The sequence below is a fragment of the Haliotis rufescens genome, unplaced genomic scaffold (assembly GCF_023055435.1).
Source record: "Haliotis rufescens isolate VD_foot unplaced genomic scaffold, xgHalRufe1.0.p SCAF_9, whole genome shotgun sequence".
Lineage (NCBI taxonomy): Eukaryota > Metazoa > Mollusca > Gastropoda > Lepetellida > Haliotidae > Haliotis > Haliotis rufescens.
In genome coordinates this window covers 32,007,243-32,034,939 of record NW_025964383.1, presented here as the reverse complement: position 1 = coordinate 32,034,939, position 27,697 = coordinate 32,007,243, and the positions used below count along the sequence as shown (strand labels likewise).

General features: G+C 38.5%; 2 protein-coding genes across 13 annotated transcripts in view; both read right to left on the bottom strand.

Annotated features, from left to right (window-relative positions):
• LOC124151408 overlaps positions 1 to 27,697 on the bottom strand; it is a 460,916-nt gene that overhangs the window by 304,304 nt on the left and 128,915 nt on the right. The gene's annotated exons all lie outside the window — the stretch shown is intronic.
• Positions 1,245 to 27,697, bottom strand: part of LOC124151409 (DISP complex protein LRCH3-like) — a 117,174-nt gene continuing 90,721 nt past the window's right edge. For 8 of the 12 annotated variants that reach the window (XM_046523855.2, XM_046523860.2, XM_046523857.2 and 5 more), the window contains 5 exons: positions 25,182 to 25,303; positions 23,587 to 23,613; positions 20,049 to 20,186; positions 19,471 to 19,548; positions 1,245 to 13,993 (listed from right to left, as the gene is read on the bottom strand). In XM_046523855.2, coding sequence (XP_046379811.2) covers positions 13,817 to 13,993; positions 19,471 to 19,548; positions 20,049 to 20,186; positions 23,587 to 23,613; positions 25,182 to 25,303 — 542 coding nt within the window. In that variant the 3' untranslated portion in view covers positions 1,245 to 13,816. The remainder of the gene's footprint in view (positions 13,994 to 19,470; positions 19,549 to 20,048; positions 20,187 to 23,586; positions 23,614 to 25,181; positions 25,304 to 27,697) is intronic. The other 4 variants (XM_046523856.2, XM_046523862.2, XM_046523859.2 and 1 more) reach the window with 3 other exon arrangements.

The following is a 27,697-nucleotide window of genomic DNA, read 5'->3' as shown; positions in this document are numbered from 1 at the left end:
ATGAGAATGAATCTACGCAATTGAGATACGACATGCATCAACCAAGTAAGCGAGCCTGATGACCCGATCCCGTTAGTAGCCTCTTACGACAAACATGGGTTGCTGAAGATCAATTCTAACCCAGATCTTCACATATTTTTGTGACATTTGTGCTCTTGTCCGACTTCAATGTGTCTGCATCCCCAGCCCCATCTTCTGTATCACTGGTGGCACGTGGTACTGTCAACACAAATCAGGTGCACTACGCAATGTAGTCCATTCACTGAGAGTAGGGCGAAAACAAGAAACATTAGTCACAGGGAGTAGGTGGAAGAATGACCAGGCACAGCACAGCACAGCACACTGAACCTGTTATATGGGATGTCTGTTCAACCAAGAGTGAGTGGGTACCTAGTAGGTCAAGATGTAATATGACTTTAACCTAATGCCTCACAGGAATTATATGATCCAAAGGGAGCTGACAATGAGTGAGTTGTGTTTAACGCCGCTTTTAACAGTATTCCAGGTCTCGGAAGTTTAGAACTTCGGTGAAACCCACAAGCAAGGGTATGGTGCTAACAAACCTAGAAACATAATCATAGGTTTCTGACGTGTCCAAGGGATGCAACTCTGCACAGCGAATCTTTTTTAGACGACTCGGCCGACTGGGCCCCCCGTGCCCCCCAGCTGAGAATGAAATTCAAGTGCACACTGATCCATTGAGGGGGTAATAATAATGTGAATGGAAGTTGATGCATTCTAAATTACCTTTATCATTATCACTGCTAATGTTCAGTCTTGTCCTCAGAGGCACCTAAAGAGGATTGGGTGGTCAGACAATGACATGGACGATTGCTTGTCCTTTAGCCTTGATTATGTTGATGATTGCTCATGCTTTCAGTCATTGGTTTGTCTGATCCAGTTGATTAAACCTTGGGGATTCATTGTAGAAATAGTCCTGGGTAATGTATGCTTGTGATAGTCGTTACAGTTCGGGTGTTGATTAGATGTCATTGTACAAACCCAGATCTCATGGGATGTTGATCATAATATCAATCACTGGTTTGTCTTGACCCGACTTGATTATTTACAGGTTACCATGATAACAGCAGGGATATTGTTTACTGTTGTGTAACACGATAACTAAATAAACAAATATCAAGAGTCACAACAATGAAATTTAGCGGATTTGCAGTGCACTTCTCAGCGAAGTCAGCACACCACACACAGACACACACGCACGCACATAGAAAAACAAGACAGAATTATTTACAAGAGTTATTTATTGAGGCTAGCAGCTTCATACTGAATATTAAACATGATATCAGTACAGATCTGATTCCGGGGATCCATAACTATGGTTACCCGACAGATTATCAAGTATGAACTGGTCATACAAAACACAGGTGCATCATACATAGCTATAGAGACTGATCCAAATCACATTACACTTATTGAATGCACTACACTGAAAATCATAATTACCACATATACTAGCAAATTCTCAACTCTTTTGCCACCAAATATTTAAAATATTTTACCATGATGTTCCAAATAGAACACATTTTCTAATGAAAATAATTCAAATCCTATGAACAAAGACCTGTCACATGTTATATACAATATATATACCAGCTAAACAAAACCACTTAGAAGTGGACTAAGGCAAGTTTTCATTCAATGATCTTACACATCCACAGACCCAAATTTGACGATGTTGATTACAATTAATATTCTGAAAACAATTTCTTTTCTTCCCATCGAGTCTGATTACTAATGTCAAAGAAGGTTGTAAGACAAAATAGGATGCAAATAATCCCCTCATTATATATTATACACTGCCATACTTGCCTTATTTCACCCGACTAACAATTCTTTCCAGAAATTGCTTACAAAACGTAATTTACTTCAACTTTTACCCTACAATTTTGGAAAAATTCTGTAAGATTCCAAAGAAAGAGGCTTTACTGATGTTAATGAGACACTATGCCAGTATGTGAAACTGTTAACAGTCTTGTAAGTGCAGTCTATGCTTGGAGATGGAGACAGTAGCACCCAGTCAGAAATCTGTATTATGCTATTTACAGTGTAGGATACACGAGACAAAATACATGCAGTGCTCCCTCCATACAACACGGTTTCATCACCAGGCAGCTGAAACACGCGTGACCAAGTTACCACGATGAGTGAGGGGAGACATTTCAACAGTATTTCAGTTTATCCTTTAATGCTAGATTATTGCAGGAGGAAAGCCTAAACTCTGGTGTAGCCCTCAAGCAGAGGCGTGGCGATTACAAACTAAACATTCAAATGGAGGAGGAGAGAAACTTTAGTATTCACTCTCTCAGTTTGACCCTTTCACATAACCAGGGGCGGTCGGGTAGCCTAGTGGTTAAAGCGTTCGCTCATCACGCTGAAGACCCAAGTTCGATTCCCGACATGGGTACAATGTGTGAAGCCCATTTCTGGTGTCCCCCGCCGTGATATTGCTGGAATAATGCTAAAAGCGGCGTAAAACCATACTCACTCACTCACATAACCAGTATAATTGGCCCATGGCCATTTGTATTCAGTCGACCAGCCAGCCAATGAGAGCATCTTGCATGGAGGGAGCACCTGGTTATCTTCAATGACAGCATTAGACTAGATACATAGGACACTGAATAAAGCAGTAGTCTGATATTCCTCAAATACCATTGTATCATTCCATGATAGCTTCTCACTCAAAACACTGAATTATGATCGAAAACAAAATCTCATGATATACATATACCTCGAAATCACACCACCAGCTTACCCCTACAGTACAAAAAGGAGCTTACCTTATAAATGGTCAATGTGCAATAGTCCAATGAAATGAAATCCTAAGTATTTGGTTATCTATTTAAGTAAAGAGTTTGATATCTGCTTAACTTATCAAAACTAGTTAAAGCATAAAAAGTCATGGAATGAAAGAATAATATGTCTGGATTACATGACCAACAAATAACATATTTGATTGAATCTAAATGTCAATAAGGCAATCCTGTAACCCATTTCATGAAATACTTGGACCTGTGTGTATATATGGTCAGTAATAAAGGGTCGTGCCATTGTATGAAATAGGGTATTAACATTGAGACCACCGGCAGTGTTTGAAGGTACAAAACATGTTATCACAAAAAATCTGTTTCTTTTCATTAAGTTACAACAATAAATAGGGATATGCCATGTGATTACAAATGTACTTGTTCATGTAATCATAGTGGTTTAGGAAAATCATATAATCCTTTCACATAAAAATTGTACATAGTGGAAATGAAATCTACAAAATTTAAATAAAACCATTTACAACAAAACAAACAGATATGCCTTTTCAGCTACAATATCAATTATCTGAATTCACTGGTTGCCATGGCAATGGTTTTATCTTGAAACCTTCACCTTGAAAAGGGATATTTTGATATTTCTTCAAGGTCACATAAATCCTAACCTACTGAATGCAACAACGCAAAACTATAACTTGTATAAAATTCTGGTTTTGATCATGGTCTTACACGGAACTTTGTAACTAAAAAGGCATCCAAACCTAACAGCGTTAGCATTGCAAGCTTACCAGCTGTTGCTGGGATACGGCGAAGCAGCAAAACAAGGCTTGTTTTCAGTGTGTAAGTAAAGGAACAGTCAAATGAACAGAAAACAAGTATACAGGTTGTATAACCATGCACGAGTACATCTCCATGGTTACCTCCGCCTAGTCTGTATGGTACTAAACATTGATTAATGTGTCTACATGTGTATGAAGGATGGATCATAACTGACAATAATTCAAGGGTTCTAAATTAAGGGGACTCCTGGGGTCCTTTGAGCTCCCCCAACAGTACTTCATCCAGGGACTCCCTAAATATTGATCTTTTAACATTAGGGCACCAGGACCCCTTGCTTTTCATCCTGAATTTCAAACACTGATTCAGTATACTGATAATGATTATTTCCATGTATTATATTATACGTCTATATTTGGGTGAATATTTGATGGTGTTATAAATCATTTTAAATTGTAATTTATGAACTCCAAAAACAAAATATAAATATTTACACACACACTAACAGGTATATGTCTAGTTTTAGTCCTAGAAAGCAGTCAGTTTATAATAGGGGAAAATCTTTTAATGTACATCTCAAATAAGACTGACAAATGAGGGTAATGAAATGCGGTACTGGAATGTGTGATAACTTGCATATTGTCCTACACATATTAAAGTCGTAACAAGTAACTGTAATAGAAGGTACCAAACTTGGAACAAAATTAGAATATTGCATATCTGATTGTGTTAATTACAATCTGATTTGAGCATCTTGTTTTTGAATGACTTCCCGATAAACACCTTAAGAAAACCACAATGCTGACTCAACTCTTTTGTAAATACAGCACATGAAAACACATCCATGGGTGGATCTCCAGCGTCTGGTTCCGTGCGGGAATTCATCCCAATACACTGCAAAAGTAGGTTCCAGCATGGCTTTTCTTAAGTTTGTTTATAAGTAGTTGTTGGCGAGTTAAGAAAGTGATTTGAACATCTTGTGAAATATCTTCCTGGTTATAATCTGACTGCCTTCTGGGATTAAGACTGCAATACATGATTATTTTCTGATCCATCTAAACAACTGACGATGATGACGACAATAAGCAGTTGGACATCAGTGCTGAGCAACTCCAAGCCAGAACACCAGTAGATACGGATCTACCACTTAACCCCTTAACTACCAGCTTCAATTTACAGCAGTAAATATCAAATGAAACATGATTAAAAAGGGTTAAGGTGGATTCCAACATGTAATATTAATCAATTCTTTACCCTTTCAATGTTATTTGCCACTGAAGTATGCACCTGCTTGGAGGAGTGGTTTCACACTGGTCAAAGCTGAGACAATGCCAAGGCCATGATTCAGTTAACAAGTTCACCATGAGCATGGCAATCCAAGCCTTAAGTTATTGGCAACACTTACAGGTGTGTTCATTGAAAGGGTTAAGAGTAAATCTGGAAGCTCGTGATAGTTGCAATAATGTCAACAGTCAGTTACATACACAGGGGACATATTCAAACTGAAGCAAGAGATGTCATACATGTCTTCCTTAAGTTCAAACATGGCCCAGTTTTGGCCAAAGCCGATGTAATTCAGCTGCTAGGTCGGTAATTTTGTCCAATTGCCTGTTCCTGCTTAACATGTGTCCCCAAACCTTCCCCACTATAAGCTGTCATAGTCTTGACTAGGAATCTGTGTGATGAACGCACTGGCTGGTGATCAGACAATTCCTGGTTGATGTTCACTGTCAGTGAACATGGATTGGATCAAACGATATGAATGACTAGAAGACTCAGGAGGAATTAAGTGTTAAATAGGAATAAACACCAGCTGATCGTGGATGAATTAATTTTAATTAACATGAAATTGGGAGGCTGAATTTTGAAAATTTATACACTGTTTATAATCAACCTTCACAGCACAGCAAAGCTGAGAGCAAGATTAGTTCCTAGCGACATTGAATGTCCTTGTGAGTCCCTCCACTTGAAGATTGTTTACAGCATGTTTGAACACCAGGAACCAAAATGAAGCCACATTTCATTGCAACATGGTGTTATTTTCCTAATTCCCTGACTGTTTGGATTTACCTTACACCAGTACATGATTAGCAAGGCAGTAGAAATGTCAAACATAGCCCGCTGATGTATGGTTCTTACTCACTAAAATAAATCCATTAGTGACCTGGGTCCACAATGTGTCGAATAGCGTGTCATGTGAGTTCCCTGACTATTAGATAGCATGAAGGTAGGACCAAGCTTAACACAGATTCCACACCAAGATATGACCAAGCCCCACCCAGCCCACGACACTGAAGTGCTGTGTACTCCTGTGTGAACGAAACATCCAAGTGCTCCCTAGTCTCAAAGTGGTTGTTGATAAATCATCTGGTTATTTCTGATTAGTTTGGTCTGATTAGTTATCTCAGAAGTCATACACCACACAGCCTCAAAATATAGCCCCTTGAGTGACAGCTATAACAGAATCATCCAAATGCTATGTTACAGGCTTGACAAGAAAATAAACAAAGCAAACATTAAATCATAAACATTTTAACACTAAAGGGGCAAAAATTAAGTTGAAATGTCCAAGGCAAGTTATAGAGAGAATGTAAATACACTGTAGCATCAAATTAAGAAACATTCATTGAAATGTTACAAATTCGAAATTCTAACGAAAATTCTTGAGGCATGTGTGGAAAATGTATGCATCACTTTTTGATTGTGAAGAGACGCTTCAATGTCCAGTAAACCTATTAGCAATAAATCCAGATTCAGTGAATCATTGTGGTTTATAGAGTACTTCGTTGTGAATATGAATAAAAAGTTAAACAACACAAGAAAATCTATGAACTGAGTTTATATCTAATTACTAAAACAGACAACAGTCTGTGAATTTACTGATGGGCATTTATAGTATGACAGCTGTTTTAGTAAAATTTGAAACCAGTTCTCTGTGTTCAAGAATGTTGTCTTTGAAAGAGAACTCTACTTGATACAATGATTCCTCAATAAGAATGAAACACTTAACTTATTACAAGAGGTTTAAAGGACATTGAAGCAAATCCAATATATTATAGAATTCTGTCTTAAAACCAGTGTTATTGCACTTGAAAATAATACCTTATTTTCTACAACTTTGTACAGTCAATCCTGTGCCGCCTTTCAAAGCAAAACCTCGGAATCAACTGATTGGGAAAGGAATGCTAATTCTTCTGTGTCAGTTAGTAACAAACATAGAAATCACATTCACATGTGGCTCAAAGTATGTATTTACACAAATGAAGTAGTTAGAAAAAAAAAAGAATATTAAGGATATACAATATAGAATATGGAATAGAATCAGAATACAATTGATATAAAAACTGATATTCACATAAGGCATGATATTATAGAATCACAGAGTATAAGTGTTTCGCTACTTTTTTTCCACAGAACCATTTCTCATGACTAGATATTTCAGTATGGATGGATATATCAACATAATTGCAATTCTCTCAAGACTTGCAAATGTGGCTTGGCAGTGACTTCTTGGAACAACATGTTCTTTGCATATTGGCTTATTCATATATAAAGTAATAGTATACGTAACTGTTTTTTCTTCTTATCAATTTAATTCAAGGAAATAAGCAAACATCAGTCATAAAAGGTCAAACCCAGCACTTCGGTATTGTCAGTATTGGTCCTCAGTAAAACATCTACTGTCTACAATTATTTTTAAAATCAAATGATACTTGTATGAAAAATGTGACTTGCACTTAACTAAGTACGTCTTGTGGCCATATTTACACATTTACATCCATGTAAGTTACACACGAATATATACAGTTCTTGTAGCATTCCTTTACCCAATCAGTATCTTATTACAGACCCCTATTGCTTGAATGAATACCTAATCAAGCCTAAGGAATTTGTTAAGATGAAGGATTTAGAGCCAAAATGTGCTGTAATACCACTGTCTGACCAACCCTCCATATTCTGAGAGAAATTGATGTATTTAACGAAAACTCTTGCAAAATTTACACAGGAAACTTTGTTTATTATGCTAAAGTATGAGAGATATCAGAGTGGTGTTTGCATTACAAGGCACATTTTGACTCATTTTTGTGCACGTGATTCATAAACAAATGGTATTTATTAATGTTTCAAATGCATATGCTTGACAGTCATTGACATCACATGCACAAAAATCCAACAAAGGTGGACCCATTAATGTCTAACCCCAGTGTATCCTCAAGGGAGATAACTCTAGTCATAGGGGTAGACGGGAACACCCATTTGCTCCGAGGCTGATAGGAAGAGCACCAACACTATAAATAGACAGGCAATGGCCCCTAGCAGCTCGCCCAATTGTCATACGGCCGACTGTTTGGGGTTGGTTCCTATGGCGACAAGGGCAGCAACTGTGATTGCCACACGGGAAATACCCTTCTCTTCAAGAATATCGTGAGCTGAACATATCTGCTCCTGAAAGGATTAAGAAGAATTGAAATAAATAAAAGTGGTATAGCATTGCAAAGCATCACAAAATGTTATTAATAAAACTGTTCATGCAAAAAACAAGAATATGAACAATTTCTGTGTTTGGGTTATACTGCTCATTTAACTAGATGAATGACCTGTATGCTAAGATTAACAACTACCTACTTTATCAATCATTTCAGGGATTAGTATGAGGTCAAAAAAGCAATCTTGATATATTACAGACTTTCAACCTTCACCTTACAGAAAACAACTTGCATGTCAAACATCTCAAGGTAATTGCAGGCAAGATATCTTCATTATTATTGTTTCTAACAAGGTTTATATAATTAGTTTTAGGAAACAACGATGAAGTGAAGCGATTGGCATGATTTGTCATTGTGATGGACTGATGTTTGAAGTAAGAAAGAAGAAGGGGAATGTGCAGTGTATAAACGTCAATCTCCGAAACAGGATCACAAGCAATGAAAACCATAATACTTTCAACAACCAAATTAATGTTCTGTAAGATCTAAATTGCCTTCACAACATCAATACAACAATAAATGCAATGCAACAATGTAATATGTTTAACAAGCACAGATTTTGTTCTTTCACCAAGTACATTCAAGGTATGATTCTTGTTTTATCAAATATCCAAATCAGGGTGTTCACTTAATAAATTATATATATATCAGTGAACATGAACATTGGATGTATGTACGCACAGAAGGAATGTAACAACGTGGTAAGACAGAGTTGTATGTATGTGTATATAGTAGGGATGTAACGAAGTGGGAGTACAGTGTTGTATCATGATACATACTAGCCAATATACAATATGTCAGGCTGAATGAGATTCTGAACCCATCATGGCAAGACATTAACTATAGTAATACAAAGGATTCGGGTGTTCTTGAACTTCTTCAGCAGTATATATACAGGAGAACATGGTTTTAACGAAACAACGGTTGTACTGAACTATTTCAGAAGTCCTGACTGCTTACTATTTAATTAATCATTTAGAATTCACAAAAGGAACAAATTAACAAACACAGCAAACTGATATTTCATCTCCAAGAGACCTTAAACTAAATATTAAGTAAAAAAAGTATGTCAAAATCTAGCACGCTCAAGTTTCATAATTCAGCGATGAATCCAAACTATACTTGTCACTACAACACAAGTCCATATCAAAGATATAAAACCAAACAATTAACTGAGATAGCGTGACTGACATATTTGATTTTGAGGTTCCCAAAAGGTGACCTAACCTTACTTCATACAATGCATCTGTGAGTGAGTGAGTGAGTGAGTGAGTGAGTGAGTGAGTGAGTGAGTGAGTGAGTGAGTGAGTGAGTTTAACGCCACTTTCAACAGTATTCCAGTCATATCTTGGCGTGTCAACTAAGTGTGGGAGGAAAGCCCAAAGTGAAGCAGGTGCAAGTATCAAACAAGCACGGGTAGGGTTCTGACAAACCTAGAAACATAATCAGGGCGAACTAGGATTCGAAACCCATGATCATAAGTTTCTGGTGTGCCCAAGAAACGCATTTCTGCACAGCGAATTGTGGCACCTAAAATGCAAATAAACCGATATTGTTATTTCTTCCTGTTCTAAACGCACGATCAACAACTCATTTAACTTGTGTACCACAATGTTCGTGTTTCACGCTGCAGAAGAGAAACATGACTTGGAGAATAACAAACTATGGATATTTATTTCAACGGTCCCTTGGAGTTGGTTACAACCATGTTCTGCTGTATGTCTCCAAGTTGGGCTTACCCATGACATGAACTTACAATAGTGTCAGCCCTAAGATGTGTTTCTTGGATGAGACTAAGCAGAAGACTTAACTGCATCTTTATAGGAACAATATATCATAACACCTGTATCGGACACCCCAGGCACCATGTCTTATATGAGCACTCATAACTGTTGTATACACTAACACTGACTGCAAAGGCAACACTCCCTTGTCATCCTTTTGTCCACTGTCAATATTCAAACAAGCTATTGCTTTGATTAAGGCTGAGTTTTGATGACATTCAAAAATATTAGGCCATCTGTTTCTACATTATTTTGATGATTGTTCTTGTTGTTTGAAAGCAAAGAAACAGCTGAACACAGCTGGTATAAAATAAAAGGGCTAGACTGAATAAAAGAAATATGAAAAGTATTTCAAATTGAGCACTGAAGGGGAATAATAAAATAGGGTTATAACCACATTGTTGGCAATACATCAAAGGTATGAAATATATTACAAGAATATTTCAAGAATAACAGGATTAAATACAAAACCTTGCATGCCTTGACACACACATATGAACTGTTAAAAGTAAAAGTTCACACCTACGATTAGGAAACTACCTCAGAAATGTTGAGCTTCAACCATGTCTTTAAACAGGATATTAGGACAAGATCATGACATACACAATATTGGAGTATACACTATACATTTTTGCTAAGCTAGGCACACGAGTTATAGTTACAAAACATCAAAATATTTTGATTACAACAACAATCATTTACAGCAGTCAACAAGTCATGAACAATAACGTCACTTGATTACATTGCATATGTCGGACAACTGATTAACAGTAACAAGGATCCAGTTCATCATTGCACCTGTGATATAGACACACTGCAACAGCAAACACACCTTGAATTCATGGCATAATATAATAAGCTATTTATTGCATAATACAAATTAACAAGGTTCATAAGCAGTAAACTGAAAAGCTGACATGCTTAATATTGTTTATAGGTGATACAGCAGAGATCATCGGTATATGGTCTCTGGATACAACGAAAATCCAAATATTTCTCAAATACTGATTTTTTTAAACCAGGACCTGGGTTTGTGTGATACTGAATTCTGAAACTGTAGACAACTGGCCTTCCATAATTATGTCTTATGATTCCACTGTTATTATTTTGATTATGATGCATTCTGTATACGAGTAATGCCACACATTGCCATAGCAACTAATTATACGGGGAGAACATACAGTGAAACCTCAAACATTGTTAAACTCAACACACTCCTGAAGTCTATGTACCGTATTTCCTCTTTTAGGTGCTGCTGGGTCTTCAATACACTCCTTAAGTCTATGTACCGTATTTCCTCTTTTAGGAGCTCAAGATCTCAAGAATAACAGTTTCCGATTTTATACTGTAATATGTTGGTGACTAATAATTAACATTTCCTGCAAATACTATTTAATACTATTCAATAAGACAAAAGTTGTCTGGGAGATGTGTTCTCGTTATCTTAGGATAGCATCTATCTAACAAAATAAACTATAACTGAAACTACTGATATTTTGTTTCTGCATTTACCTATATTATGTATTACTTGCTATTCTATAATTATATGAAATTTTGTATAAATGTTACACCATGATAACTTATAAAAGCGCTTGCTGTGGATCTAATTATTATATGAAAACTTAGTATAAATGTTATATCATGATAGATCACTGGAAATGTCTTAGAAAATCTGAATCTTGTATATACTTGAGTTTGTCCATTTTGTATTTGATAATAAATTTCATTTCCATCATTGGAATTCCTGAAAAACCCCAAATGTGTTTGATGGTCCCAATGACAATGCTGAGGTTCCACTGTAAAATATTTTATGTCGCAGTTTGGTGGGATCTTTTCATTTAAGCTTGCTCACAGCTGTCTTATGCCAGGGCTGACCCAGAGAAATGAAAGCCAGATTGGTATTGAAACAACAGTCTATAAACCATCAACAACATATTACTAGCTAAGGCATGGTGATAATGTATCACAGCTTGCTAATGTTTGATTGGCTGAAATCATACAACAGCTAACTGATTCAACCAATCAAATTTGGCAACATACTGACATAGTTAACGACATCCTCACTTCACTGCCACAAAATACTATTTGTCGGCTGTCATTCACATCTTATACATGGCGCAAAGCAGTGACCAGGAACATTCGGCAAGAGATTTTCTTACATATGCAGGGCTCGATTTAGCTGTATAAAACATGCACCAGTGCAAGCTATTATTGAAAAATGAAAACCTAATATTTATGTCTTCCTGGACCAAGCGCTTGTCAAAATCTATCAGCAATCTTTGAAAACATTCAATACCTCCAAGCTTTATTTACCACTACATCAATAATAAATGTGTTATGTGTATGTGTCAAGCTTTTGGAGGCGTGATGTCATCAAACTGTGGGTACTAAAAGACAATGTTTCAACTGTGATAAATGTAGGGGACAATGGTGCAACCTGTTTCTGTCTTGTGCAACTAGGTTTTCATGTCACCATGCACCTGGTGCAAGTTAAATCAGTTCCTTCAATCGAGCCCTGATATGCAGTAACATGCAGTAAAATTAGTATAATAAATATTGGAATTAATAAGTTTGAGTGAGTATATTATCAAGCATATCACTATGAGTATTGCATGTTTTCTTTCTCTGCAAATACTGTTGGATACATAGTGATAATTTGTCACAAATAGTAACAATTGTCTGTGACCACTCTGAAGACACTGCCATAACGGACAGTCAGGCACCAAAGTCAACATATAAAATCAACACAAGGGTTCCATAGAAGCCTCTGAGCAGGTATTGGGTTGGGCTGTATACACGTATACTCCCCAGGGAGCTGAGAATGAAAATCAAGTGCACACTCATCCACTGGCCGGAGTAATAACGTTAGCACTTTCAGCATGCACCTTGTGTATGCAGTCTATAATTAATATTATTATTAATAAAAATTATTATTATTATTATTACTGAACACATATGAAATCTCTGGATACTAAACATATTGGTCACAGGCTAGTGTAATAACTCAATTTAAAGTATATGGCTCTTGTCCAATGAGAAATCACCATTTGAACTCATGAAGTACATAAAATGATTGATACCCTGATAGATATTGCTGTCTGCTCAAATCATAGGAGTGGGTGCTGCCATGCATTTCATGCAACATATCTGCCTGTGCTTCAAGCAACATAGAAATCTTGTGACAGTGCAGTATTTAGGATACAAAGACCCTGAATCATAAACACAATGACACCATCCTGTCACAGGTCCTCTTCTATTAATCACGGAGTGTGACTGAGTTGGGTTTATGTCTCCCTTGGCAATATTCCAGCCACATCAGGGGACACCAAGACAGGGGTTTCACACAGGGTATCAATCTGAGGAACTGAACCCATGTGTTATGTGTGGCAACCTGCCGCTTTAACCACTAAGCTATTCCACTATCTTGCTATTATTAAGTCAAAGCATATAAAACGCCTCTAATTACACATTATCTTACGACCTGCCACTTTAACCACTAAGCTATTCCACTATCTTGCTATTATTTAGTCAAAGCATATAAAACGCCTCTAATTACACATTATCTTACGACCTGCCACTTTAACCACTAAGCTATTCCACTATCTTGCTATTATTTAGTCAAAGCATATAAAACACCTCTAATTACACATTATCTTACGACCTGCAGGTCACACAAATATATAGAAGGAGGGGTATTAATTCCTTTAGGGCACCTGCTCATGAGATCATGGTACCCTGTGTTGGTGGTATGTTGTAACCGCCATGCTGACTACGACCTTATTTGGACCACATACCAGTAGGCAAGTCTCCAAATTTGAGTTGCCTCCCTTGTAAATTTTTGATTAGCCCATGGTCAATACTGACATGCATGAAAGTGATAGGCAAGTCTCCAAATTTGAGTTGCCTCCCTTGTCATTTTTTCTATTTGCCCAATACGGACTATATCCCATGTGTGAAAGATGCCTGCTGTCTTCTGCAGTAACTACACAGGTGGTTGGAAGAGGAAAAAGCATGTGAGACAGAGGATGGCTATACAGAGGTATGTCACATAATAATCAACAGATGTTAGTCGTGGAAAGGTGACTAAATGTTGCACAGTATTAGCGACGCGTGCAAGTCGAATTTCCTCCACTATATCTTCACATGCACACAGGTCAGCCTGAAAAATAGGACGCAAACATTTGGTCCTAGTCCTAAAATTATAAATAGAATTTAACATTTCAAAACATGATAATTTATAATCACATCATATCAGGACAGCAACTCAACACTCCACAAACAAGACCCAAATACTGTCTGTTTACAGAACATACTAAATTGTCTAATCATTTCTTCTGTTTAAAAGACTGAGATTTTTAGACCTATCTTGCATGTAACTTTCAGTTTTGAGATTCTCCCTGAAGCTAAGACTGTGCAACAGATCAGTCAGCCATTTTGACAACAGCATGCTGGGATTGCAACATAGGATGATGGACAAGTGCAGGCATTGGTAAACTGAAATAAACAATACAATGAGCTATGACAAAAACATCCATCCATGCAGGTCAAAGGTGTTAAGAATTAAACTGGCTTGGCTAAGTGAATTTCCGTAGAATAACCAAGATTTACATAAGCGGCAAAATATCAAAGCATGTTAGTACATATAAATGTTTATTCCCGGGTAATAATAGGTAAAAAGCATAAAATATCATGTTAGTAGAAATAGGCCACAATCTTGATTAATTGCTGAACATAATCTCAACAATGAATAATTTTCTCAAACCTGGACAGTAACCAAGACAACATGTAACAATCACTGTCACATTGGAGGTCAAACACAAATTACCTACGTAGTTACATTTAAAGTGAGAAAATACTCGTGAACAACCATCAACAGGAACAAAAGGGGGGTCCTTCATCAAAAACAGAAGGTTTAAAAAAAAATTCAAAACATTCAAACCCAAATAATTTATGACAAGTCTAGCATTAGCTTCGTACTGATTAAAGCTGAAGCACAGAAAAAAAGACACAAAAAAAGAGAAATTATGACCATGCATATTGACTGTGATGTAGACAACATAATGAAATAAAGATATTTCCCTCCTTACACAATTGATAAAGAAAAAGGAATAAATTGTTTTCCTGCTATTTTGGCAAGAGCAGACAGACCAGTGGTTGATAGAATGAGCAACAATCCATACAGCCAGGGCATGTATCACACCATATCATACCAGCTTGTAATTAGTCAAGTCTGCGGCAGACAAACCAGTGGTTGATAGAATGAGCAACAATCCATACAGCCAGGGCATGTATCATACCATATCATACCAGCTGGTAATTTGTCAAGTCTGGAGCAGACAAACCAGTGGTTGATAGAATGAGCAACATTCCATGCAGCCAGGGCATGTATGGCCTATATCATACCAGCTTGTAATTTATCAAGTCTGGAGCAAACAAACCAGTGGTTGATAGAATGAGCAACAATCCATGCAGCCAGGGCATGTATCACACCATATCATACCAGCTGGTAATTTGTCAAGTCTGGAACAGACAAACCAGTGGTTGATAGAATGAGCAACAATCCATGCAGCCAGGGCATGTATGGCCTATATCATACCAGCTGGTATTTAGATAAGTCTGCGGCAGACAAACCAGTGGTTGATAGAATGAGCAACAATCCATGCTGCCAGGGCATGTATCACTGGGCAAGTTGACTTTGAAGGTAACATTGACATCACAACATGCTTGCATTTTGTAGAAGGAAGCCCAGAATGGAATCTGGTGGAACCACACGTTGGATACGATGCTAATTTGAACAATAATTTTGTGACATCCGATGTCCAGAATGAAACCAATGCCCACAGGTGATGGGTATGGTTCTGACAAACCAAGACTTACAATCTTTGGCAGCTAATCTCTTCATTATGAATTGTGAGATCACAGGAACACTCATGTCCCAAACAGAAAAATCAACAGGTTTGCCGCTGCAGTGAAGACTGCCTCCGTGGTCTTGTGGATAGAGTTTCTGCCCAGAGAACGGTAGGTCAGTGGTTCAATGTCCTGGTTGCGTCATATCAAAAGGTGGTACTTGTTATCCTGCCTGGTGTTACGGGTACAAAACAAGGACTGGTTGTCTCGGTGTGCAGTGTCTCAGTGGGCCTGGCCTGGCACAAGCAGCCACACACATGCACGTCGCTTTATATTTAGTTTAAGAACCTTGATTAGTTCTGATGACACATATATCATGTACATGATCAAGCAGGTATCAGCATGGAAGGGTGCCTGCCAAAGAAGACCAGATCCAATACTGTCCTCACTTCATGAAGCAATAGTGCCCCAATTATAATACTTTAACACAGGGTTACACAGGAGTAACTGTTACTGTCAGTACAAGTCCCATCATTCCAGTCACTATTTCAGTGCCAAAACATCAGACCAGTATCAGATTACAACATCTCTCTGGCTTGACTTAATAAAACCAGTTGGGGTTATTTTAGACTAACAATTATAACAAGTTCAAAATTGATCATATTTGTCTTATACACAATGTACATGTACTAATAATATGTTAGCAAAGTAAAAAGTCACAATAACACGAAGCTTGCCAGAATACAGCTGGTATGTTTTGCCGGAACAGGCAGAATGTTAGTGGATTGTGGAAGACAAATATGGAAAAAAGAAATAAGAAATATCACATGCATACCAGCAAAAGCGTTACACACATTTTCTGAACAAATTAACAAATAGTAGGAGACTTTAGATTTCTTTGAAAACATCCGTTTTTATACAAATATCATGATAAAGCAATCATGCACTTTGCAAAGAGAAATTCTGGAATGGATATTGATTTTCTTTAGTCCATACACATTTCGTGATGTTCAAGCAAAGAAATGATCAAATCATACATTGAAACCTGTGAAAACTGACATCACTTTTTCGGGATTTTAGGTAGAAATGTCCTCTGGAATGACAATTAGGAACCAAATCAGAGTAAACTTTTTTGCACTGTTGCAAGCACCTCTAGTTGTCAGGACACAGTCAATACTCAGCTAGCAGCTGGGCATGGTGTCTGTCAGGGTCACCCACAGTTACTGGACTACTCACACCAGTGGGGCCTCTAGTTGTCAGGACACAGTCAATACTCAGCTAGCAGCTGGCCATGGTGTCTGTCAGGGTCACCCACAGTTACTGGACCACACACACCAGTGGGGCCTCTAGTTGTCAGGACACAGTCAATACTCAGCTAGCAGCTGGCCATGGTGTCTATCAGGGTCACCCGATGTAACAGGACCACACACACCAGTGGGGCCTCTAGTTGTCAGGACACAGTCAATACTCAGCTAGCAGCTGGCCATGGTGTCTGTCAGGGTCACCCGCAGTTACTGGACCACACACACCAGTGGGGCCTCTAGTTGTCAGGACACAGTCAATACTCAGCTAGCAGCTGGCCATGGTGTCTATCAGGGTCACCCGATGTAACAGGACCACACACACCAGTGGGGCCTCTAGTTGTCAGGACACAGTCAATACTCAGCTAGCAGCTGGCCATGGTGTCTGTCAGGGTCACCGACAGTTACTGGACTACTCACACCAGTGGGGCCTCTAGTTGTCAGGACACAGTCAATACTCAGCTAGCAGCTGGCCATGGTGTCTATCAGGGTCACCCGATGTAACTGGACCACACACACCAGTGGGGCCTCTAGTTGTCAGGAGACAGTCAATACTCAGCTAGCAGCTGGCCATGGTGTCTGTCAGGGTCACCCACGGTAACTGGACCACACACACCAGTGGGGCCTCTAGTTGTCAGGACACAGTCAATACTCAGCTAGCAGCTGGCCATGGTGTCTGTCAGGGTCACCCAGCCCAACAGTAATTATACACAACTCCAATTGCTTTGTATCTGTCAACTCTGTTGTGAGTGAGTGAGGTGTTAAACACTACTTTTAGCAGTATTCCAGTAATATCAGCTTAGTGTGGGAGGAAAGGCCCCTGTTGCCATTAGTTTATTGTTGAGTGGGGACGTGGGGAGAGAGACCCACATGTACAAGGTGGGATTCTACAACATCACATACAGGGGGTCGTCCCATGTCATTGTCTCTTCCCTTAAACTTGGATATGAATTCAATAGTCAAAGGAACAGTTTTCCCAGGTTTCAATGAAGTTATAAGAAGAGTATTTGCTTTAGGAAGTGTGTTGCGCTCTTGCTGCCAGTACAAAAGAAAAGATGAAGACAATGCACAGTCTTAGCCTGGTTCTAAATGAAGAAATTAAGCTATCAGTAAATTATTCTAATGACCACGGAAATAAATATGCTATTTTTTTTCTGAATGACTTATTTGTGTCTTTCAGTGAAGTACCTTTGAAGCTCATATTGTCATTTTAGTAGTGAATATTCAAGTGAAACAGGTCTACACAACTGCTGTTAATTTCACAAATTGCATGCCTACTTATCACTGTCACAATCAACAAACACATCTCTTTGATCATGTCATCTGAGTATGTCATTTCTAAAGCAGCGTTACCAAGCCTTAATGACAAACACAACCCTCTTGTTCATAGACTACAAACTTCTTCCAGGAACTGGTTCCACCACCTCCCTCACTCCACCTTTGCCGCACTCAGTATAAAGTTCATAGATACGCTATGTAAGGGACCAGTTATTATTCATTGTGGGGAGAAAGGGGCAGAGGTGGTTGATTGGCAATAAACTGCTGTGACAAAATAAGTGATCCCCTACATAAAAAAGACCACTCACAGTTTCTGCATAAATTACCAGCATAATATTACTTGATATGTATAAGGCCAACATGTGCGACAGTAGGTAATAAAGTTACCAATATTTCTTATAAATAGCCACAACACTAAAAACTTTGTGTTTCCCTTCACAATTTAGTATTACTTTCACTCTTCCTTTATTGTCAAAAAGTATCCAACAGAAAAGGGTTTACATGCCACAGTATTTCTGACATATCGAGTAGAATCTTGTTTTCAACAATTATGGACATAAAAAGGTTGTTTCGAGAAATGATGTACTGATGGCAAAATGGAATGAGGTTGATGTGGACTACAGAGTAGCATTGTCTGTCAACTTATTCTACATGTTCATCAAGACTCTTGCTGGTACCCCAGGCAGAAGCCTCGCCCAACACAGCCCACTTCTTACCTTTCACATAAGACATAAACCTTCCCAGCATCCTCTCTGCCTGTACCCAGGGTATGGGCATTGGGAAAATACCCAAGAGAGGATAACTCCATGAAGGTCAGAATTTTCAACTAAGTAACATGAACTAGAAAGTAACAAAAGTCTTCTTCATTTCAACCAAATGTTAAAGTGCTATTATTAGTAGAAGTGTCCATAAGGCTAAAAAAATAACTATTGTGGTTCTAATTACAACAATTTTGGAATTATGATAAGTCTGAAGTCATAGAAAATTAAATATACACCAGCTTGACAACAGGAATATCCTGTAATGTATTGAAAAAAATATTATTAAGGTTCAAGACTTTGGTCTGGTAATTTGAATCACAACAAGTTGTTTTTCAGCCCACTGTCCTACCCGTTGGCTCCATCATCAAGACTCTAATGAGTATAAAACAACAGCCGATAACCCATTCCTCCAACACCTGTATCATTTGATAGAGCAACATAGTACTTACTTGGTCCACTCCTATCTTCCGACAGGCATCAAGAAAGTTTTCTACATTTCTTCGACATTTTGCCATTGTCAGCTTGGGCTGAAACGGTTAAGGCCATAATTCAGTGATATGTCATTTCAAGGATGGTTATTGACCACTCCATTTTTAGTACCTATGACACTAATGAAATAAGTAGAAATAATCACATGTTTATATTCACGCTGGCATAAATCTTGCATCGACCAAGCACATCTCACCACACATTCCCCGAGTCCCGTTCCCAAAGCATAAGTATGACTGCCGAAAGTCTTTGTGACACATCAATGCACTGGGAATCCTTAAACAGTCTTTCTCGAGGGGTACGGGTGTCCCAGTTATCTAAGGCATTGCAATTCACTGTGCAGAGTTGCCTCCCTTGGGCATGCCATCGTGGGTTCAAATGCCGGTTTGCCCTGATAATATTTCTAGGTATGTCAGCACCGCACCCCTGCTGCTGGGTTTTCTCCTACATTATACTGCCACACGGTGAAATAACTGGAATATAGTTCAAAGCGGCGTTACACCAAAATCACTCACTTAACAGTCTCTATCATTCTTACCACAGCGGGAGACGGGACATGGATGCTGCCCACCGAGCGTGGTCGAATCTGATTGGCTAAGTGGCACAGCACAACGCCATCCTTCAAGGCATCAGGTAGGTTTTCAGGCAACGTCACCTTCAGACGAGACTCGATTGTCTGTGAACAAAGATCATGATGATGACGACGTGAAATCAAACATAGTTTCACAAACAAATATATGCATCACAAAAATCACAAACTTGATCACACTAAAGCCACACACTTGATTCACATCAGACAGGCACAGAGGCATAACAATGTGATACATATTCCAATACTATGGGTGCAATACTTATATTTCATCAGTTGATATTCTTTCTTCTTGCAAGTGAATCACAACCCTGATTTGTTATTAAATGTCAGAGATAGAAGGTGGGATCTTGCAGGGCAGAAACATATAGGCTACAGGGCACTGTCAATGTTATGCTGATTATAGTCAACAGGGAAATACTAGAGAATCTGCGTAAGCTGGTTGTTTCTGTTACTATCTACATGTTTTTATATCAACATAACTTGTAATGTATCACAATACAGGGCATGTGAATCAATGTATTGTATCATGGACCTGGTATCACTATACAAAACTGTATTGTTGAATTGTTACACAGGACAGAACATGGCCTTAAATCACTCATACCCAAGCTGGCAGAACTGAGCTGACCACAGTCTGTCTACAACAAAATGTCCTGTCACAAAGCACAAAAGGACATACTAGTATACATAATCAATTTGTTTGCCAGAGTAGATGATATATTTTAAGTTCAAAATTTTTAATCCACAGTTCAAATGATAATTGTTTAACAGATGGAAGGTGAAAAGTGTTATAAGTTTTAGTAACCGTACATGATTTAAAAATAGAGTTAACAAGCAAAGAATTTCTGTTAGGGGAGACATTTTAAGTAAATGAAAATAGGACCTAGAAGCCATGTGGAAATATCACACGATGTTTACAACATGCCTGAGTTGAATTTTATGCCACCTTTAGCAATATTCCAGTAATACCACGGCAGGGAACACCAGGAATGGGCTTCACATATTGTACTCATGTGGGGAACCCAGGGCTTCAGCATGACGAGTGAACGCTTTAACCACTAGGCCAAACCACCGCCCCTGAACTCACAGTGTGTGACTTGAATTTTAAGCCACCTTTAGCAATATTCCAGTAATACCACGGCGGGGAACACTAGGAATGGACTTCACATATTGTACCCATGTGGGGAACCCAGGGCTTCAGCATGACGAGCGAACACTTTAACCACTAGGCCACCCCACCGCCCCTGAACTCACATAGAGTGAGGGAGGTTTATTAGAGTGAGCAATATTAGAGTTACTTCATGGTGGCCAGAGACGATCGAGAGTTAATAGTGGGAGTGACAATACACCCTCTTGAAGCCAGGGCACTATTCCAAACAAAGATCTCAGCATTATGACTATCATCAGTTTCTGTTGGAGTCTGGGTGTTACCATAGTCGTTGTGTTGACATCAACTTATTGAATGGAGCCCTCACCACTGAAGAGATTTGGTCTGGTCATCCATCCATGTAACCTCCTGATCTCCATTCTGGTCAACATGCCCAGGGCCACTTATATAAAGTTAACGGAAATTGGCCGAGTTGTGTTTATCGACTCTTTAAAGAGTATTTCAGTTACACATCAGCATATCAGCTTCAAGCAGAGCAAAGCCTTGAGTGAAACCCACAGGCATAAGTACAGTCCTTATCAAGGCGAATCTCGGAATTCAATCTTTCATCCTGATGCACCTAAGGGAGACAACTCTGGACAGTAAATTTCAGCATCTTAAACTACTGGATCCCCATGTCCCCAGTTCACTAAGTCAATGGCAGTGAACAGAAACCTTTGAATTGTTGATAGATTCAGTTTCAAGAGAACTGCCAACAAAAACTCTCACATTATGTTTGGTTCATTGGTACATTTACGATTTCAATAATTGGCCTCGTTGATATTTGTCACATCAGCAATATCCTAAATAATCAACTAGGCCTGACAAACCAGTGAAATATAGCATGATCTATGTCCCTCACTGCCGAGGTATGATGAAACACAATCAGCCATGTCAAAGAGTTGGACTCACTTCAAGTGGCTCTTACGATCGTGAAATACAGAGGACATTCTTTTACCCGGATTGCCCACGGAAGCACTGACAGTGAGGTTAGTTCTAAGGAAAGACTTATGTTAGTTTTTAGACTTAGTATTTGAGCAGCTCACACAATACAGCAACCACACTAATGGGGTTAGTTCACAGGAAATACTACAGTACAAATCTAGGATAGACCAACTGACATTCAAGATGACAGGATTAGTTCCAAGAAAACAGTATTTTGGAATAAAAAAAACCACGAACTAATAAGACAAAGTGTTCAGGTTAGTTTACAGCAAATCGTACAAGATATTATACCTACTTGTCTTTATTAAAACCACAAGAATAACAAGATTAGTGTTAGGAATATAGTACATGGTATTATACCTACGTTTAGATTAAGATGGCATATTTATGACTACTTTCAGGAGAACAGTACACAAGTTACACCTAATAATCGAAAGTGCATTTTATGTTTTTGTTAGCAGTTGAAAGAGTCCAGTGTTGAATGAGTGAGATTATATGGTTGGTTAATCCATAATCTTTCAGCTGGATCATGTGATCAGAGTGGAAGAAAGTCAGGAGCAGAACAACACGAGAACATTGGTCCACAGATTTGGGTACAATGACATCTGAAAGTTGGTATTCCAAGGTGGTCACCATACACTATCCTCTCACATTTGATCTGAATATATCCTTGATTATCCAGTGTATTAAATCTCCATTCCATAATAATTACTCTGGATCATTTACCATCATCACTTTGTTGTGAATGAAATGGCATAACACTGAAAATATACATCCAATCTAACTAGGTTCTCGCATGATTGATGCACCAGTATTCAACTTTACTTTTGCAAGCCATGTTAAATGCAACAGCGATTGTCTTGCAGCTTAAGCACTTTTCTCTATTGTCATAGTACTCAGGAAAACATCTTTTCCAGTTAACAGTTCATTCAGAAATCGTCAGATTGGATTATATATTGAAAGCTCGGACGGATAGGGTCATTATTTTTAGCAATGTTGATATCAATAAGAATTGCACTGGTGATGTCACTTCCAAAACAAAGCTATGCTGGGGAATGTGTCTACGGTATGTATCCTATGCTGTAACAGAATGGAGATACAACACACAGAAGAAACAAGGATGTGACAAGCACAGAGCACTGGGGATGGCTTTTACCCCCATCACATTTGGCCCTACATGCAGAAGACTGCTGTCCTGGATGAATCGGACTATTCCTTGCATGGTGTTTTCATAATGCATAAAGTTTGTTACATTTGTGGGTTATAGTGCGATAGATACTGACTGGTGCCTTATCATTCAGACAACAGATCGGTGGTTTCAGAGAAATGGTTCACGGTGGTGTCATGCCTAATATGTCCTGTGGGTGTAACACCATGCTTAAACAGACTTACATCTCTCAGAACCACAAATTCTTCTTTCTGTTGGTGATACAGAAAATACAAAGCCAATACAAAAGTGAAACAAAAAACTCACACAAAAGCATTAAAATTTAGAATAGAAAAAACAAGTTTCTGCTAACAGTTCTAGTTCTCTAGTCCAGGGAATTGTCTATACATAAAATGCTAAAGAGACAATGATTAGGTATTGAATCTTAACCAATGCAAAGAAATAAGCTACCGGGAGTCTGTTGTCAGCATTATTGAGCAATTATCACATACAAGAGAGAAGAAATACACATAAAAGAGAACTTGTACAATGGCTATAGCCAGGAACTCCACATACTATGTTAGAACAGTAGCTAATGAAATCAAGTGGACAGATTCAAGGCAACAACTAAAGACTTTTACTAATGAATTCAAATTTCCGCAAGACAGAATGAGGGCACCATGTTGCAAGGTGAACTCAAGGTCATGGGCACATTGAGGCCTGGAGGGAAGCTTCATGGTCCCCAGTCCCCGAACCTCGGTAGGGGGGTGGGGAGGGGAAAGAGGAATTAATGGGAAGGTCATTTCTAAAATCAAATATGGATTTGGATTTTGAACCCAAAATTATTTTAAATAATTTGTTAAAAATTTGGTCCCAAATCCTCCATACTTTTTTAACCTCGTAGCGGATGTTTAATTCAAGGAATGAAGGTAGTAACATAATCATATCTGGCACCCACTTCTTTCAAGACTCAAAGTGCCCCCATGGAGAATGGATGATGGCAATTAAAGGTGCCTCTTTGACATGTGACTATCAACCATGGTGTCTGATGGCTATGATTGGACCCCGTTCCACCCAGTGACCAGACAACTGGTACTGAGATACCACTGTCTGTAGATGTTACCATGGTTAACAGACACAAGCACATAGCTATAATTTAAGGGAAAGGGTCACTGAATCAATGCTGATGATATGAATGAGTTTGATGGCTGAAGTTTAACTTACTGGTCTTTATGATAATGTATGCAGGCACTGGGCAACTTTCCAATATTTATCAAGTTCTACTTGTCCGATGGATATTATAAAGACGACTAGGCTCCCATTAATTTGGAGTCCTAGCAAACTCAGACCTTCAGTTGTTTGTCTGGGAACTGAAGTTATTTTATGCATAATGATCTAGCAGTAAATGATTACACGTAAAGCACAGAGACAATAGCTAAGATGTCACTGATGACAACATCTAGATTTAGACTGGAAATGTGTTCAAGGCCAAGGAGTACGGGCCCCTTTAACACGTCGTCGTCAACTGGCTGCTTTGTAGATCAGGATGCAGGTCACCCTTGGGTTGGGTCCTGTTGACTCTAAACCAGTGCAGTACCTATTGAAACTCCCTTGCTTCAACACAGACATAATATCAACAGTTGAAGTGTTTCTGCTAACATTTACAAAGAGGAAGCTGAACACAAATTCTTGGCTCCTATTAACAGCACTGTTGGTGCTTTTATGAATAAGCTATGGCACTAGTTTTGTGTGACAAGTCCTTGGAAGAAAAACTGACCTAATTCATTGAGTCTCCACAAAACAAATTTCAACATTATGTTCGACTTGGGATGCAACTAACCGTCCTGAGCTGTTCTATCTGTTCAATTTCCTCCAATCTTTGATCGTGTTGGCGGCGAATTGTGAAGTTGGGGTCGGCATCCTTGTACTCTTCCAACAACTTCATCGACGCCTGAGACAGCACTGAAGCAGGAAGAAACATAAAGCATGCACAGAGCTGTTGGGTGGATCTGTTTATTATCAATGGAGACAAAACATGTAATGGACACTTGAACAGGGATTGCACAATTTCAGCCCCTTGATTCAGCTGAATCAAGTCAGATGACTTACAAAGCCAATCAGAGGATGTTAAAGCATCTGGACTCAAATGATTTCACATGATTTCACGTCAGGCCATGTTTTTTCAGTTTTGTCTTTTACTGCCGAACTCAGCAATATTCAAGCTGTATGACATCAGCCTATAAATAATCAAGTTCCTGTGATTTAAATCGCGAGCAACGATCCAAGCCGTCATGGAACGATGACATGCAATCAACTAAGTCACCGAGTCTGATCAACAAATCCATTTTGTCGCCCCTTATGACCAGAATAAGTTGCTGGGGACCTGTTCTTGCCCGGAATCCCCACTAAGGTTCAAAGAAGACTGACTTAATTCCTTGATGTAGGATTGTTTGTTATAGAGGGCCTCGGAATCTGGACATCCAAACCATTGTACAAACCCTGTTCAATCATCCCAGTCACAGTACATTAGGTGAATGCACCACAGCTATTATCTCATGCTAATCAACATGGCAGGTAATGAACTTGTAAATAGTTGTCATTAGGTCGGGAAATATATTTCAGAACAGTACATCAAAACTTAAAATCATGCCAAATCAAAGTGTTTATGAATTTAATGAATTGTTAAGTATTTATTGTGAAACAAGATTTATATAGATGATATAAAATATAAATGAATATTGACAAGTATGTTAATAAATTACAAGTTATTCAAAAAGTTAGTAAAGAATACATTGGGTACAAAATCTGTTATAATGAATGAGTGACCATGATCTAGGGAAGAATATCAACATGCCCTAAAACATTACAAGTTAGGATTCAGCCAACAGAAAGACAAGGCCTCTTGTCCCAGTTTTCTTGAAGGAAACCTGAGTCCAGGGACCACTCGCACAAAGTGATCTTAGCGATAAGATGATCGTAACTCCCATACTTTAACATAGGCTTACAATAGTCATAGCACTAAGATCACTTTGTGCAAGTGGGCCCAGGTGGTATTAATCCACCCTCCTTCCACCCAAGTCACATGAAATCAAACCCTTCAAAGCTTATATGGTGTGTATAGGTACATGACTTCCTGTCCGTTCAGTCACTTGTTGATGGAGAAACTCAATTGATATGCCAGTCATGTAACAAAGTTTTATCACAACCATTTACAAATGTGTTCCTTATTCAAATCTTTAAGCAGAGGTAGAGATGTAAGAAAGTAAAACTCTCAATACAGCAGTAGAAATTAACATTTTTGGTCCACTAGTCTTTATAATGATAGTATAAAGTAAAACCCTTAAAAATGGCAAATATCCATGTGCTTATGATTCCTTAGCTATTGGGCAGTTTGGCAAGGACTATAGGACTAGTGCCAACTTCTAACCCTGCAATACCCATAAGGGTAGAACGAATGGTATAAATTTCCAATATTTGCACATTCAGTGATTCTCAAAGCTGACACAGTATGATGTGACACAGCCTCTTTGTTGAGAGCTATTATGACATCATCAATTGTTCATGATGTCACATGTTGACGACATGACGCCATTTAAACTATAGGTTGACTTCAGTGAGTTTTTCTGCTGGTTGACATTTCATGCAGCTTTTTTCATTTTCTTTCTTAAAGTGACAATAAATAATAAATAGAATAATCTATTCTAAACCTCAGAACTTTACAAGTTATTCCTGTAAATAAATACTGTAAGACCTGCACCTACCGCCTAGGACTTACAGCATTCATTCACTCAGGGGAGGTGATTGGCAATTCCTTGCTGGGAGTTGGCTTATTTCAGAAATATGACCGTTCTGTTATCTCCAGTCCATACATTTTGGTCTGATAATAAGCCAGATGTATCTGAATGTAACCTAAACCGTATTCGACGTAATAAGCACCTCGCTCTAAAAAGCGTCCACCGCGATATTTGTTAATATACTGGCTTGTGAACAATCCTAATTAGCACCCCTTCCGACCGATAAATATACACAAGGCTATTTATTCGTGCATAATATGTTTGTTATATGCACCCTTAATTATGGGCAATTAAATTCTGGAAAAATATATCTGTCGTTTATAAACATTTCAGCATAAACCACGAAATTTACGCTCTTTGAACTCTATAGTTTTTCACCAACATAATATTCTAATAAGAGCCCCCTATTTCTAATTTTGAGAGCGCCCTGGGCGCTTATTATGTCGAATACGGTATGCCTATCTCTCAAAGGGCATTAGTGGCCTTGCGTTAATATGTTTGGTCATCACAGTACAGATGCAGATTAGACTCCCAACATTGGCCCCATGTGTGAAGGAGGAGA